This window comes from Anomaloglossus baeobatrachus, chromosome 7 (assembly GCF_048569485.1).
Source record: "Anomaloglossus baeobatrachus isolate aAnoBae1 chromosome 7, aAnoBae1.hap1, whole genome shotgun sequence".
NCBI classification, from domain to species: Eukaryota; Metazoa; Chordata; class Amphibia; order Anura; family Aromobatidae; genus Anomaloglossus; species Anomaloglossus baeobatrachus.
In genome coordinates this window covers 199,490,433-199,506,126 of record NC_134359.1, presented here as the reverse complement: position 1 = coordinate 199,506,126, position 15,694 = coordinate 199,490,433, and the positions used below count along the sequence as shown (strand labels likewise).

At 43.5% G+C, this 15,694-nt stretch overlaps 1 protein-coding gene across 2 annotated transcripts; it reads left to right on the top strand.

Moving 5' to 3' along the window:
• Nucleotides 1–7,457: 7,457 nt before the first annotated feature.
• On the top strand, nucleotides 7,458–15,465 carry LOC142245273 (uncharacterized). 2 transcript variants are annotated; one of them, XR_012724757.1, is made up of 3 exons: nucleotides 7,458–8,566; nucleotides 8,762–15,158; nucleotides 15,354–15,465. XR_012724757.1 is itself a non-coding variant. In XM_075317866.1 (2 exons), exon 2 carries the CDS (start codon nucleotides 8,967–8,969, stop codon nucleotides 14,781–14,783), a length of 5,817 nt encoding a protein of 1,938 aa, XP_075173981.1. In that variant the 5' UTR covers nucleotides 7,458–8,566; nucleotides 8,762–8,966; the 3' UTR covers nucleotides 14,784–15,284. The 2 variants fall into 2 exon arrangements, 1 of the variants encoding a protein (XP_075173981.1); XM_075317866.1 differs by lacking the exon at nucleotides 15,354–15,465 and having other exon boundaries at nucleotides 8,762–15,284.
• The last annotated feature ends 229 nt before the right edge of the window (nucleotides 15,466–15,694 follow it).

The window sequence follows — 15,694 nt, the reverse complement described above, 5'->3', positions numbered from 1 at the left end:
ACACTGCACTCCCGAGGTCTGACTGGCCGAGCGCTTCCCTCTGTGATCTGTTACCGTGCTGAGCCAGGAGGCAGTGGCTCTACAGTGATCTGCCTATGTTCTATTACCCTGGCATCACACTGCACTCCCGAGGTCTGACTGGCCGAGCGCTTCCCTCTGCGATCTGTTACTGTGCTGAGCCGGGAGGCAGTGGCTCTACAGTGATCTGCCTATGTTCTATTACCCTGGCGTCACACTGCACACCCAAGGTCTGACTGGCCGAGCGCTTCTCTCTGCAGTCTGTTACCGTGCTGAGCCGTGAGGCACTGGCTCATTCAGTGATCTGCCTATATGCCATTGCCCTGGCGTTACACTGCACTCCCGAGGTCTGACTGACCGAGCGCTTCCCTCTGTGATCTGTTAACGTGCTGAGCCAGGAGGCAGTGGCTCTACAGTGATCTGCCTATGTTCTATTACCCTGGTATCACACTGCACTCCCGAGGTCTGACTGGCCGAGCGCTTCCCTCTGTGATCTGTTACTGTGCTGAGCCGGGAGGCACTGGCTCTACAGTGATCTGCCTATGTTCTATTACCCTGGCATCACACTGCACTCCCGAGGTCTGACTGGCCGAGCGCTTCCCTCTGTGATCTGTTACTGTGCTGAGCCGGGAGGCACTGGCTCTACAGTGATCTGCCTATGTTCTATTACCCTGGCGTCATGCTGCACACCCAAGGTCTGACTGGCCGAGCCCTTCTCTCTGCAGTCTGTTACCGTGCTGAGCCGGGAGGCAGTGGCTCACACAGAAAACCTTACCTACGTTCCACTATGTGCCAGCTGTCTGGGCTGGACTGGTCAGCAATGTTTACGCCTCTATGACTAGTCAAACGAATTAGTTAATGTTGGAACAAAAGATTAAAATGGTGATCTTACCTTTATACAAGCACCTTTCCCTTAACATTGGGGTTGCTTGAAATGAGCATTTAATGACAAAAGCAGCGCAGTAATTAGATAATAGGAGTAAATCCTGCTGTCAGGTTCTCTGTAAATGGTGACTAATGTGTTGCAAAACTGCATAAATCAATAGTACAAGCAAATATAAGAAGATTTCTTATTAATTACCTAATAAATCAAGATATGTAAAATCCTCTGTTATTCCATGTTAAAGCTATTCAACCTAAATTATTTATTTGACATTAATCTAAGGTGCTGCACTTTACTTGAAATCTATAAATCTGTGGACTGAATATAACCCTAAGAAATAATTTATTGCTAAATTGCTGATAATGTTTGAAGTTTCCTTGATTGAATACTATGTCAGGTTTTCTACGCTGATACACACCCTTTGGTAGCTTACTTTTGTAGGGTACAGGTCAGAATTACTTCTAATCTGCGACTATGACATGGCTAAGGAAGTGAGCAGAGGGAGGTTACTTAAAGGAGTGGTTCTTTTAAAAATACAATGTGCTCACCTTCCCCAGGTCCGCCGGTGAGTCTATGCAGCTGCCCAACATGTGGCATTTGCTATGGTGTTGGCGGTACCTTGACAGTGCAGCAGCCAATCAGTGAGCTCAGTAACACTGAGCAGTGCATTCCAGTGTAGACGAAATGCACCGCTCCGAGCCACCTCTCTCACTCATTGGCTGCTGCTTCATCAACACTCCAGCCAATGCCAAACACCAGGAGCAGTGTCGAAGACTCACAAGTGGACCGGGGAAGGTGAATATAGCACAGTTATTTCTTTGTTTGTTTTGTTTTTTTTAATACAGCAAGGGATGAAGTATATTTGAAAGGGAACAACTCCTTTAAGGATCAGAGCTGAAGGAAATATACGGTATATATTGAAATGTATTATGTAGTCTGCATAATTCTGATGATTTTAAAGAATATTGTATGTCTGCTGTGTGTAATAAAATATTGTTAATATTAACTTTTGCTTTATGTTTTTCAACTTTGCCATTTATGAAGAAAAGCAAAAAAAGAACAGAGAAACAAAAACAAAAAAGTCTGATTTTAAAGAATAACTAAACTGTACTTTTATTTTTTTATTATTATTATTATTATTTTGTCTAGCATGGAAAGTTTTGAAATTTTGCAAACCACTTTAATAGCAGATTTGTATTTATTCTTGCAAAAAAATTGCTTCCACTTACACACGTGGTCAAAATTGTTGGTACCCCTCTTTTAATGAAAGAATAACCCACAATGGTCACAGAAATAACTTGAATCTGACTAAATTAATAATAAATTAAAAATCTATGAAAATGAACAAATGAAAGTCAGACATTGCTGCTTTTCTGCTTACACAGAATTTTTATAAAAATAAAATTCATTATTTCGGCCTGCACAGAGATGATGGCACCCCTCCTTCTTTATCTTAATACTAGCTGTACTACCCGGCTTCGCCCGGGTTAATAACTGTTGTTAACAAAATAGAATGTATTAACAAAAATGTATTCTGCACACAAAAACCACAAAACAAATAGATATAAATGTAATTATAATGTCTGTCTCCCCCTCTGTATATATCTCTCTGTCTCTCTCTCTATCTCTTTGTCTGTCTCTTTCCTTGTCTGTCTCTGACTGTCTCTGTCTCTTTCCCTGTCTATCTATCTCTCACCCAAAAAACACAAAACAAATAGATAGAAATCAAATTATTAAATTGTTGCCTATATTAACCAATCAGAGCTCAGATTAATTAACTGTAGCAAAATGGAAGCTAAGCTGTGATTGGTTGCTATTGGTAGCCTGATAAATCTCCAGGCAACAGAAAGCCCTCCCCCCTGACAGTATATATTAGCTCACACATACACAATATAGACAGGTGATGTGACTGACAGCTGCCGTATTTCCTATGTGGTACATTTGTTGTTCTTGTAGTTTGGCTGCTTATTAATCAGATTTTTATTTTTGAAGGATAATACCAGACTTGTGTGTGTTTAGGGTGATTATGTGGCGAGGTTGGTGTACGTGTGGTGTATGTGTGCTGAGGGTGGTATATGTGTTCAAGCACATGGTAGTGTGTGGCGCATTTTGTGTGTGTGTTCATATCCCCGAGTGTGGTGAGTATCCCATGCCGGGGCCCCACCTTAGCAACTGTACGGTATATACAGTCAGGGCCAGAAATATTTGGACAGTGACACAAGTTTTGTTATTTTAGCTGTTTACAAAAACATGTTCAGAAATACAATTATATATAATATGGGCTGAAAGTGCACACTCCCAGCTGCAATATGAGAGTTTTCACATCCAAATCGGAGAAAGGGTTTAGGAATCATAGCTCTGTAATGCATAGCCTCCTCTTTTTCAAGGGACCAAAAGTAATTGGACAAGGGACTCTAAGGGCTGCAATTAACTCTGAAGGCGTCTCCCTCGTTAACCTGTAATCAATGAAGTAGTTAAAAGGTCTGGGGTTGATTACAGGTGTGTGGTTTTGCATTTGGAAGCTGTTGCTGTGACCAGACAACATGCGGTCTAAGGAACTCTCAATTGAAGTGAAGCAGAACATCCTGAGGCTGAAAAAAAAGAAAAAATCCATCAGAGAGATAGCAGACATGCTTGGAGTAGCAAAATCAACAGTCGGGTACATTCTGAGAAAAAAGGAATTGACTGGTGAGCTTGGGAACTCAAAAAGGCCTGGGCGTCCACGGATGACAACAGTGGTGGATGATCGCCGCATACTTTCTTTGGTGAAGAAGAACCCGTTCACAACATCAACTGAAGTCCAGAACACTCTCAGTGAAGTAGGTGTATCTGTCTCTAAGTCAACAGTAAAGAGAAGACTCCATGAAAGTAAATACAAAGGGTTCACATCTAGATGCAAACCATTCATCAATTCCAAAAATAGACAGGCCAGAGTTAAATGTGCTGAAAAACACCTCATGAAGCCAGCTCAGTTCTGGAAAAGTATTTTATGGACAGATGAGACAAAGATCAACCTGTACCAGAATGATGGGAAGAAAAAAGTTTGGAGAAGAAAGGGAACGGCACATGATCCAAGGCACACCACATCCTCTGTAAAACATGGTGGAAGCAACGTGATGGCATGGGCATGCATGGCTTTCAATGGCACTGGGTCACTTGTGTTTATTGATGACATAACAGCAGACAAGAGTAGCCGGATGAATTCTGAAGTGTACAGGGATATACTTTCAGCCCAGATTCAGCCAAATGCCGCAAAGTTGATCGGACGGCGCTTCATAGTACAGATGGACAATGACCCCAAGCATACAGCCAAAGCTACCCAGGAGTTCATGAGTGCAAAATAGTGGAACATTCTGCAATGGCCAAGTCAATCACCAGATCTTAACCCATTTGAGCATGCATTTCACTTGCTCAAATCCAGACTTAAGACGGAAAGACCCACAAACAAGCAAGACCTGAAGGCTGCGGCTGTAAAGGCCTTGCAAAGCATTAAGAAGGAGGAAACCCAGCGTTTGGTGATATCCATGGGTTCCAGACTTAAGGCAGTGATTGCCTCCAAAGGATTCGCAACAAAATATTGAAAATAAAAATATTTTGTTTGGGTTTGGTTTATTTGTCCAATTACTTTTGACCTCCTAAAATGTGGAGTGTTTGTAAAGAAATGTGACAATTCCTACAATTTCTATCATATTTTTGTTCAAACCTTCAAATTAAACGTTACAATCTGCACTTGAATTCTGTTGTAGAGGTTTCATTTCAAATCCAATGTGGTGGCATGCAGAGCCCAACTCGTGAAAATTGTGTCACTGTCCAAATATTTCTGGACCTAACTGTACTCTTTGGTGCCATCGCTCTCATTCTTTAAGTCCCCCTTGTTCACATCTGGCAGCTGTCAATTTGCCCCCAACACTTTTTGTTTCACTTTTTCCCCATTATGTAGATAGGGGCAAAAGTGATTGGTAAATTGGAACGCGCGGGATTAAAATTTCGCCTCACAACATAGCACCCGGCGCTGCCCGGGATAGTTACTATCTCTCTGTTTCTCTCCCATTTTCTGTCTGTCTCCCCCTCTGTATATATCTCTCTATCTCTCTCTCTTTCCCTGTCTGTCTCTTTCTCTGTCTGTCTCAATCTCTTTCCCTGTCTATCTATCTCTGTCACTTTCCCTGTCACTTTCCCTGTCTGTCTCTTTCCCTGTCTGTCTCTTTCCCTGTCTATGTCTGTCTCTTACTCTGTCTGTGTCTGTTTCTTACTCTGTCTGTGTCTGTTTCTTTCCCTGGCTGCATTGTGACACGCCAACATTCCATATAAGGGCGTGGCTGCACATTCTTCTGAAGTTCTGGCTGCACTGTGGCTCCCAGCTCCATTCGCTTTAATGGAGGCAGGTTTTTTGGTGAATAACTGTAAAGAACGGGGTTAAAATTTCCCCTCAAAACATAGCCTATGACGCTCTCGGGGTCAAGAAGTGTGAGTGTGCAAACTTTGTGGCTGTGGCTGCGACGGTGCAGATGCCAATCCCGGACATATCACACACACACACACACACACACACACACACACACACACACACACACACATACATTCAGCTTTATATATTAGATTTGGTTACACAACCTTTTGAGGCAATCACTGCAAGCAAACGATTCCTGTAACTGTCAATGAGACTTCTGCACCTTTCGACAGGTATTTTGGCCACTCCTCAAGAGCAAACTGCTCCAGTTGTCTTGTGTTTGAGGTTGCCTTTTCCAAACGGAATGTTTCAGCTCTTTCCAAAGATGTTGAATAGGATTTAGGTGAGGGCTCATAGAAGGCCACTTCAGAATAGTCCAATGTTTTCCTCTTCGCCATTCTTGGGTGTTTTAGCTGTGCGTTTTGGGTCATTATCCTGTTGCAAGACCCATGACCTGCGACTGAGTCCAAGCTTTCTGACACTGACAGCACATTTCTCTCTATAATCCCTTGATAGTCTTGAGATTTCATTGTACCCTGCACAGATTCAAGACACCCTGTGCCACATACAGCAAAGCATCCCCAGAACATTACTGGGCCTCCTCCATGTTTCACAGTAGGGAAAGTGTTCTTTTATTGATGTGCTTTATTTTTCCGTCGAAATATAGAGCTGATATGCCTTGCTAAAAAGTTCCATTTTTGTCTCATCTATCCATAGGATATTCTCCCGTAAAATTTGTGGCTTGTCAACATGAAGTTTGGCAAATTACAGTCTGGCTTTTTTATGTGTTATTTTTTTTTTTTTTTTTTAAACAATGATGTCCCCCTTGGTCCCATTGTCCCATGAAGTCCAATTTGGCTCAAACAACGACAGATTGTGCGATCTGACACTGATGTTTCTTGAGCTTAAAGTTCACCTTTAATCTCTTTAGAAGTTTTTCTGGGCTCTTTTGTTACCATTCATATTATCTGTCTCTTTGATTTCTCATCAATTTTCCTCCTGTAGCCACATTCAGGGAGGTTTGCTACAGTCCCATGGATGTTAAATGGATGTTAAAATTCTGAATAATATGTGCCACTGTAGTCACAGGAACATCAAGCTGCTTGGAGATAGTCTTATAACCTTTACCTTTAACATGCTTGTCTATAATTTTCTTTCTAATCTCCTGAGACAACTCTTTCCTTCACTTCTTCTGGTCCATGTTGAGTGTGGTACACACCATGTCACCAAACAGCACAGTGAGTATCTGTAGCCCTATATACAGGCCTACTGGCTGATTGATTACAGGATTGTAGATACCTGTGATACTAATTAGTGGACACATCTTGATTTAACATGTCCTTTTTGTCACATTATTTTCAGGGGGACCATCATTTCTGTTCAGGCCTATTTCATGAGGGTTTTTTTTTTAAATTCTGTAGAAGCATGGTTGAAAAGCAATGTCTGACTTTCATTTGTTCATTTTCATAGATTTTTTATTTATGATTACTTTTGTCAGATTCAAGTTATTTCTGTGACCATTGTGGGTTTTTCTTTCATTAAACGAGGGGTAACAACAATTTTGACCATGTATGTAGCTTCCAAACCTCGTCTTGTTCTGATAAGTAGAACAATCGGGGGAGACAAAAGCCGAGTCATCGCTGCCAGCATCAGTGTGAGTACATGCTGATATAAGTGCAGCTAAAGGTAGGCATATAAGTGCTGATTCATCGGGATGTTTATGCCTGCATAACTCACTTAAGAAAAGTTGCAAACTGTTTGCGTAGTACAGGCTTGTGCAAAAATGTTTGAACTTTTTGCCTTTCCGCAGCCATCTCCACCAAAGTGGGTGAAGTTGGAGAAGGAGCACTGGGCATGGCTAAGATCATCCATCAAGTTCATTAAAACAGATAGTGTTTCTTATACCAGAAATGCTACTCCAGTCACTGACTAGTGTAACATTTCTCGTGAGAAACATGGAGGCGCTGACCACAGTAAAGATGTGCCAAATTCATTAAGTGGCTTGCACTTTTTAATGTACTTGGCACATTGTACTTGAGCTCCTACACACTAGTTTTAAAGTCTTCATTATACAGTATCCGTTTCTATTCTCTGGTGTCCCTGTGACGTTAGGTGTGCAGCTGGAAATCTGGAGTCTGCGCATTATGCCTGCTGTCCCTCCCTGCACTGTTCAGCCCTTCTGTGGGCACAGTCTTCAGTTTTGCTGTGTGCAGGCGCCAGAGGGTCACTGCTGCTTCACAGTACAGGTCAGAGACGTCAGGCAAAATGCGCAGGTGTGGGATTTACGACCGCACACCTGACGCCATAGGGACACTGAAGGGAAGGGGAGGAAGAATCCTGTATAATGAAGACCGGACAACAACTTACTTTCTGGGCACCGCACACCGCATAGCCCGGAAGATAGAAGACATAAGAGGATATTTGCCAAACAACCCATCATCCAGGAGGCATACAGGTATGACTAATTTTATCTCTATGCTACCTATTTGCCATATTAATAACTATAAAAACTCAAATGGGTGACAGATTCCCTTTTGAAGGGGTTATACAATCTTTTTATAAGACTGCACAATTCTGCATCCTGACCTCTTGTGGTGCACACACTGTAAGAATGCACTAGTATTGCCGGTGAGAGCAGGTAGTCATGTGACATGACATGCACTCATGAATTTGCACACTTTAGGTCACATGCCCACTAGACTTGTTCAGCCTTCACTCACTTCAATTGTACAGAGAAAAGTCTGGCACATTCAGTTTGAATGTGGTCAGACGTATGCAAATCATACATTTACAGTCATGTGACCTCCCACTCTCACCGGCAATATCATTGAATCCTGAGGTCATCTGTACCCCAAGTTAGAATTTATGTTTGCTGTAGGTGTCATGCCTTCATAGAAATGCATATAATTATTTTATTATGCCAAGTAATAAGATTACATTTAGTGATTGACATTGATACTGTCCACTTGTCCAGTGATATCCAACAGCGCCATCTGTTGACAATGTTGTCTTACTGCAGTTAGTTTAATGTTTCACTGGTTACTGTGCAATGAAAATTGTCCTACCAAGGCTTATGTAGTTACCCATCAGACCTTGCATAGGCTCTGCCCCTTCTTCTTCAGCAGCCATTTCAGTTACATGAACACACACATTCTGCATGCTGAATATCTCTCCAGATCTCTGCTCCTTATGTTTGCCTCTACATAGCACAGTCGGTGAGTTATGATCCCCTGGTTAGGGCTCATCAAAATTATAATGTAGTTGGTCTGTTCTGCAAGTATTATCCTGTCATTAGCTAATATGTATTCGCCATGTAGTGCATTTACCCTGCATGTCCTGTATCAAATGGAATGCTATGTAACTCAGATATGTTGTATGTTGTACTTAGTATTTTCATTTATTTCTTGTAGTTTTACACTGATCTCATTAATAAAAGTTGTAAAGGACCCCCAGCGTCCGAGTCAATGCATTGATGGGAAAGAGTTAAGCTGTCTGTCAACTCGTCTTCCAACGCACAGATTGAGGGTGCCAGAACAGTAAAACGACTGCTATTAACGGGGTTGAAGCATAGACGCCGACTTCTATCAGAGAGCAGTCAAGCCGCATACAGACACCATGTCAGATAGAGGATCTGAAGTTTATGTAACACGCTCCCATGTAAGCTCGTCAGCTTCAAGGAAGTCTGTGAGCAGCGCTGCAATTGCCACCGCCAGGGCGAAGGCGGAAGCCGCCAAAGTGAGAGCTGCCTTTGCTGAACAAGAGTTGAAATTAAAGACAGAAAAAGCACGTCTAGAAGCCGACCTTGCAAAACTTGCTGTAGACACAGAAGCAGCAGCAGCAGAAGCTGAAGTACAGGCTTTAGAAGAAGCAGCACGCAGCGACAGTAAAAGTTTCAGGTTAAGGCTCGGACCCGAACTCAGTCATCGGGATATCTCACAACGCACTTCAGACTACGTACTAAAGCATACCGCATCAGACGACCGTCTACATTCAGCTCCAAGAGAGAGACTTAATCCTGCCATTCAGCCATCAACCTTCATTCAACAAACATCCCATGTTAAGCATGAAGGTAATTCCGTCCACCTAACACCATCAGTGTCACCTGCACCCAAGTTTGTAGATTCCTATTACACAGCGAACCGTCCCAAAATGGAGGACCCCGATGGTGACTATCATGGCGACAACGTATTTGATGGCAACAATAACTCACTGGGACCTCATCATAGCAACATGTATCAGGACCACCCTCTCAGAAATCAAGAGCTACCAGATTTCCTCAAGTTCTTCGCACGCCGTGAGTTACTCACCAAAGGTCTTTTAAAGTTTAACGACCGTCCTGAAAGTTACAGAGCGTGGAGAGCTTCCTTCAGAAACGCCACGGCCGGCCTGGACATCATTGCCAATGAAGAGATCGATCTCTTGGTCAAGTGGCTAGGAAACGAATCAGCAGAACATGCAAAACGCATCAGGGATATCAGCATCAACCACCCGAGCAAAGGTTTGTGCCTGTTATGGGAGAGACTTGATGAGTGCTATGGCTCTTCAGAGAGGATAGAAGAATCCCTCTTCAAAAGGTTGGAGGACTTTCCCAAGATCTCTAATAAGAGCTTTCACATGCTAAGAGAATTGAGCGACCTCTTGGTAGAACTCCAAGTCGCCAAGTTTGAAGGAGACCTGCCAGGCCTCGCGTCCCTAGATGCAGCCAGAGGTATTAAACCCATAGTGAATAAGTTGCCTTACAGTCTGCAAGAGAAATGGTTGAACCGGGGTTCAGATTACAAACAACGTCACAACGTGCCGTTTCCTCCATTCCATGTCTTCGTAGATTTTGTGCGCCAGCAAGCCAAGATCAGGAATGATCCCAGCTTTGACCTTTCCACCGCAGATCTCATCAACCCACGAACAGGTAAGCCTGCTCCAGTACGCAACCCTCGAGGCTCACCTATCACTGTACACAAAACTAATGTGTCTGCTACAGATTCATCACGCAAGACCCACAGTACAACAGAACCTGAAGGGTCACTAACAATTGACCCAGACAAAGAGTGCCCCCTACACAAAAGGCCTCACCCACTGCAACAGTGCAGGAGTTTTAGAGGAAAATCTCTTAAAGACCGTAGAATCTTCCTCAGAGAAAACAACATATGTTACAGATGTTGTGCATCCACATCTCACTTAGCTAGAGACTGCAATGCCAGTATCACTTGTTCGGAGTGTAACAGTCAAGAGCACAGCACAGCTCTACACCCAGAACCAGCCCCACAGAATTCCACGCACATCGACCGACTTACAGAGCACGGCGGGGAGGAGACAGACAGTACACCTCCTGAAGTGTCACCCCAGTGCACTCAAGTTTGTGGAGAAGGTCTCACTAACAAATCCTGCTCAAAGATCTGTCTGGTTACAGTTTACCCTATGGGCTACAGAGAAAAAGCGGTTAAACTCTATGCTATACTCGACGACCAGAGTAATAGATCACTCGCCAGCTCAGCTTTCTTTGACATCTTTGGAATCAAGGGACTTAGCTGCTCCTACTCACTGAAAACATGTACAGGAGTGAGTGAAGAATCTGGCAGGAGGGCAACAGGTTATCAAATCGAATCCCTAGATGGGAAGACATCCTTACCCCTTCCTACATTAATCGAGTGCAATGCCATCCCGAACAATAGAGAAGAGATACCCACTCCAGAAGCGGCACTACACCATCCCCATTTGAGAAACATAGCGCATCTCATTCCTGCACTTAATTCTCAAGCCAAGTTGGTCCTTTTGCTGGGGAGAGACATCATCAGAGTTCACAAGGTGAGGAAACAGATAAACGGTCCTCATAACTCGCCCTACGCTCAGAAGCTAGATCTTGGATGGGTAGTTATAGGGGACGTCTGCCTCGGGAATGCTCACAAGCCGAACAACGTCCACTCTCTCTACACGAACACATTGGAGAGTGGCCGTCCATCCTTTTTCCTACCCTGCCCCAACAAATTCCTAGTGAAGGAGAATCTCACCAATTCGGCACACTTAAATGGTGGGAAAGACAGATACGCCATGGATGAATTGTGCGACGGAGACAAAGATCATCTAGGGTGCGCTGTCTTTCAAAAGACCAAAGAAGATTATAAACTAGCCCATTCCATTGAAGATGAGACCTTCCTAGAGATAATGGATCAAGGATTTCACAAGGACGAAAACGACAGCTGGGTGGCTCCACTACCATTCAAGCCACAAAGACCCCGTCTTCCTAACAACAAAGAGCTGGCACTAAAGCGCCTTACCTACTTAAAGCGCACTTTCTTAAAGAAGCCAGAAATGGAGCTACATTTCTTTGCTTTCATGGAAAAAATATTCAAAAATGGTCACGCAGAGGTAGCTCCACCTCTGAAAGAGAACAATGAATGCTGGTATCTCCCGACGTTTGGTGTATATCACCCCAAAAAGCCTGGACAGATACGCGTAGTGTTCGACTCCAGCTCAAGATACCAAGGACTCTCCTTGAATGATGTCCTTTTGACAGGTCCCGACCTCAACAATTCGCTCATTGGTGTGCTCATCAGATTTCGGAAAGAAGCAGTTGCCATCACTGCAGATATACAACAAATGTTTCATTGCTTTTTAGTCAATGAGGAACATAGAGACTTCTTACGGTTCCTTTGGTTCAGAGATAACGAACCTACTAAAGACATTGTAGAGTATCGTATGAAGGTGCATGTTTTTGGCAATAGCCCATCCCCTGCAATAGCAATCTATGGTCTTAAGCGATCTGTGCAAGGAAGCGAAAAAGACGTTGATGAAGATGTTAAACAGTTCATTGAAAGAGACTTCTACGTAGATGACGGCCTAAAGTCTCTTCCATCTCCTCAGGCTGCAATCAGCCTACTCAAGAGAACTCAGAATGCACTTGCTTGTTCTAATCTCAGATTGCATAAGATAGCTTCTAATAGCAAAACAGTGATGGAAGCCTTCTCTGTTGAAGACTATGCCATGGATCTGAAAGACCTAGACTTATCCATAGACTCTCTTCCTGTACAACGCAGTCTAGGGCTCAATTGGGACTTAAAGTATGATACCTTCACATTTCAGGTCGCCTTAGAGCAAAAACCCTTCACACGACAAGGAGTCTTGTCCACAATCAACAGTCTATATGACCCCCTCGGATTCGCTGCACCGGTGATCATCCAAGGTAAGATCTTGCTAAGAGAATTAATGGTAGGCTCTGTTGATTGGGACACCCCACTTTCTCCTGGGAAAGAAATCGCATGGGTAACCTGGAGGGATTCTCTAAAGACATTATCTGACCTGCATATACACAGGCCATACATGTGTATTCCCTCAGAGAAAGTTCTCTCTAGGAAGCTGTGCATATTCAGCGACGCCTCAGTTAAAGCCATAGCCGCAGTCGCCTATTTGAAAACGATAGATGTCATGGGTAATGTCCACATAGGGTTCGTCATGGGAAAGGCCAAGTTGACTCCATGTCCAGAATCCACAATACCCAGACTAGAACTCTGCGCTGCTGTTCTTGCCACAGAACTGGCGGAACTTATCACATCAGAACTCGATCTACAGCTTGAAGATGCAGAATTCTTCACTGATAGCAAAGTAGTGTTAGGCTACATTCATAATGAGACTAGGAGATTCTATGTATACGTAAATAACCGAGTACTTAGAATTAGGAAGTCTTCACAGCCTTCTCAGTGGAGATACGTACCAACCGACCAAAATCCTGCAGACCATGCGACCAGAGCGGTACCGGCATCACGCCTCAAAGACACTAACTGGCTAGTCGGGCCTGCACTTCTGTATCAACCAGTACCCACTGCTCACGAGACACATACACATGAACTCTTTGAACCCGAATCAGATGTAGAGCTACGGCCTCAAGTTTCCACACTTAGCACAACGATCACCAACAGGCACCTTGATTCCAGCCGCTTCCTCAGATTCTCTACCTGGAGATCGGCCTACAGAGCCTTGACTTGCCTGATACATGTCATTAGATCCTTTAAAAACAGACAATCGAGACCAGCTCCATGCAAAGGCTGGCATCGTTGTCATAAAGCTTACACAGTGGAAGAGCTCACGCAAGCCAAACACGCAATCATCTGTTGTGTACAGCATGAAGCTTATACCCAGACTCTAGAGTCCCTCCGGAACCACAGAAGTGTCCCAAAAGATAGTCCCCTTAAAAAACTGGACCCGTTTGTAGATACTCAAGGACTGCTGAGAGTCGGGGGACGAATTTCAAATGCAAAGCTTGAAAATGACGAGTGTACTCCAATCATTGTTCCTCACGGCCATGTTGCTTTCCTGCTGGTTGAGCATTATCACGCACAGGTTAGACATCAAGGGCGCTTGATAACTGAAGGAGCCCTACGGGAAGCGGGTTTCTGGATAACAGGAGCTAAGCGACTTGTGAGTAGAGTCATCTTCAAATGTATCATCTGCAGGAAACTCCGTGGTTCTTGTCAATCCCAAAAAATGGCAGACCTACCAGCAGACCGTTTGAGTACCGAACCTCCTTTTACTAACGTGGGCCTCGATGTGTTTGGTCCCTGGTCAGTTGTCACACGTCAGACTAGGGGAGGACATGCAAACAGCAAGCGCTGGGCCGTCTTGTTCACATGTTTGAGTATTAGAGCCGTACACATAGAAGTCATTGAGACAATGGACACATCCAGCTTCATAAATGCCTTCAGACGATTCATTTCTCTCAGAGGACATGTAAAGCATATACGCTCTGACAGAGGATCTAACTTTGTAGGAGCATGTGGTGAACTAAAGATTCCCTCAAATCTGGACATTAACCAAGTAGAAAGACGTCTTTCAGAACTAGGTTGTACGTGGACCTTTAACCCACCGCACTCATCTCATATGGGAGGTGTGTGGGAGCGCATGATCGGCATCGCTCGCAGAATCCTCGATTCCATCTTTCTGCAACTTGGTCCTTCGAAGCTCACTCATGAGACTCTAACAACCTTCATGGCTGAGGTAGTAGCTATAATGAACGCCAGACCACTGGTTCCCATATCCAATGACCCTGATGACCTATCTCTGCTCACCCCTTCAACTCTCCTCACCCAGAAGTTTAATGTGAGTATGCCGACTTCTGGAGAGTTTACTACAAAAGACTTGTACAAATCTCAATGGAAAAGAGTTCAAATGTTAGCAGACCTTTTCTGGACTAAGTGGAGAAAACAATATCTCTCTACATTACAGACAAGAGACAAATGGCAAGATAGTAGACCCAACATGAAACCTGGGAATGTCGTCCTAGTGAAGAACACTCAGTCTAAAAGGAACGAGTGGCCTCTAGAATTGGTAACCAAGGTCTTCCCAAGTCAAGACGGACAGGTCAGGAAAGTGGAAATCAAGATTCCCAAGCAAAGTGGAAAGCTGTTTCTTAGACCTGTATCTGAACGTATTCTATTGCTCTAGTTTAAGTTTGTGGCATTCCCCCGGATGCCAGACGGGGAGTGTCATGCCTTCATAGAAATGCATATAATTATTTTATTATGCCAAGTAATAAGATTACATTTAGTGATTGACATTGATACTGTCCACTTGTCCAGTGATATCCAACAGCTCCATCTGTTGACAATGTTGTCTTACTGCAGTTAGTTTAATGTTTCACTGGTTACTGTGCAATGAAAATTGTCCTACCAAGGCTTATGTAGTTACCCATCAGACCTTGCATAGGCTCTGCCCCTTCTTTTTCAGCAGCCATTTCAGTTACATGAACACACACATTCTGCATGCTGAATATCTCTCCAGATCTCTGCTCCTTATGTTTGCCTCTACATAGCACAGTCGGTGAGTTATGATCCCCTGGTTAGGGCTCATCAAAATTATAATGTAGTTGGTCTGTTCTGCAAGTATTATCCTGTCATTAGCTAATATGTATTCGCCATGTAGTGCATTTACCCTGCATGTCCTGTATCAAATGGAATGCTATGTAACTCAGATATGTTGTATGTTGTACTTAGTATTTTCATTTATTTCTTGTAGTTTTACACTGATCTCATTAATAAAAGTTGTAAAGGACCCCCAGCGTCCGAGTCAATGCATTGATGGGAAAGAGTTAAGCTGTCTGTCAACTCGTCTTCCAACGCACAGATTGAGGGTGCCAGAACAGTAGGTACTAGTCAGTTTTTACTTTTAGAAACCACTATTGGAGGTGGTAACGACCTCCATATTTGACTGAGCACTCTTCATCTTTGCCAAACATTGTTTTAAATAGGTGAAGAATCATTTTATAGTATATGCTACACAGCCATAATACAGTTTAACCCCTTAGCGACACAGCCAATTTTGACCTTAATGACCAGGCCAAATTTTAGAAATCTGAC

Excerpts from the sequence above, each read along its gene's own strand:
- LOC142245273 (XM_075317866.1), top strand. The coding sequence starts at position 8,967 with ATGTCAGATAGAGGATCTGAAGTTTATGTAACACGCTCCCATGTAAGC.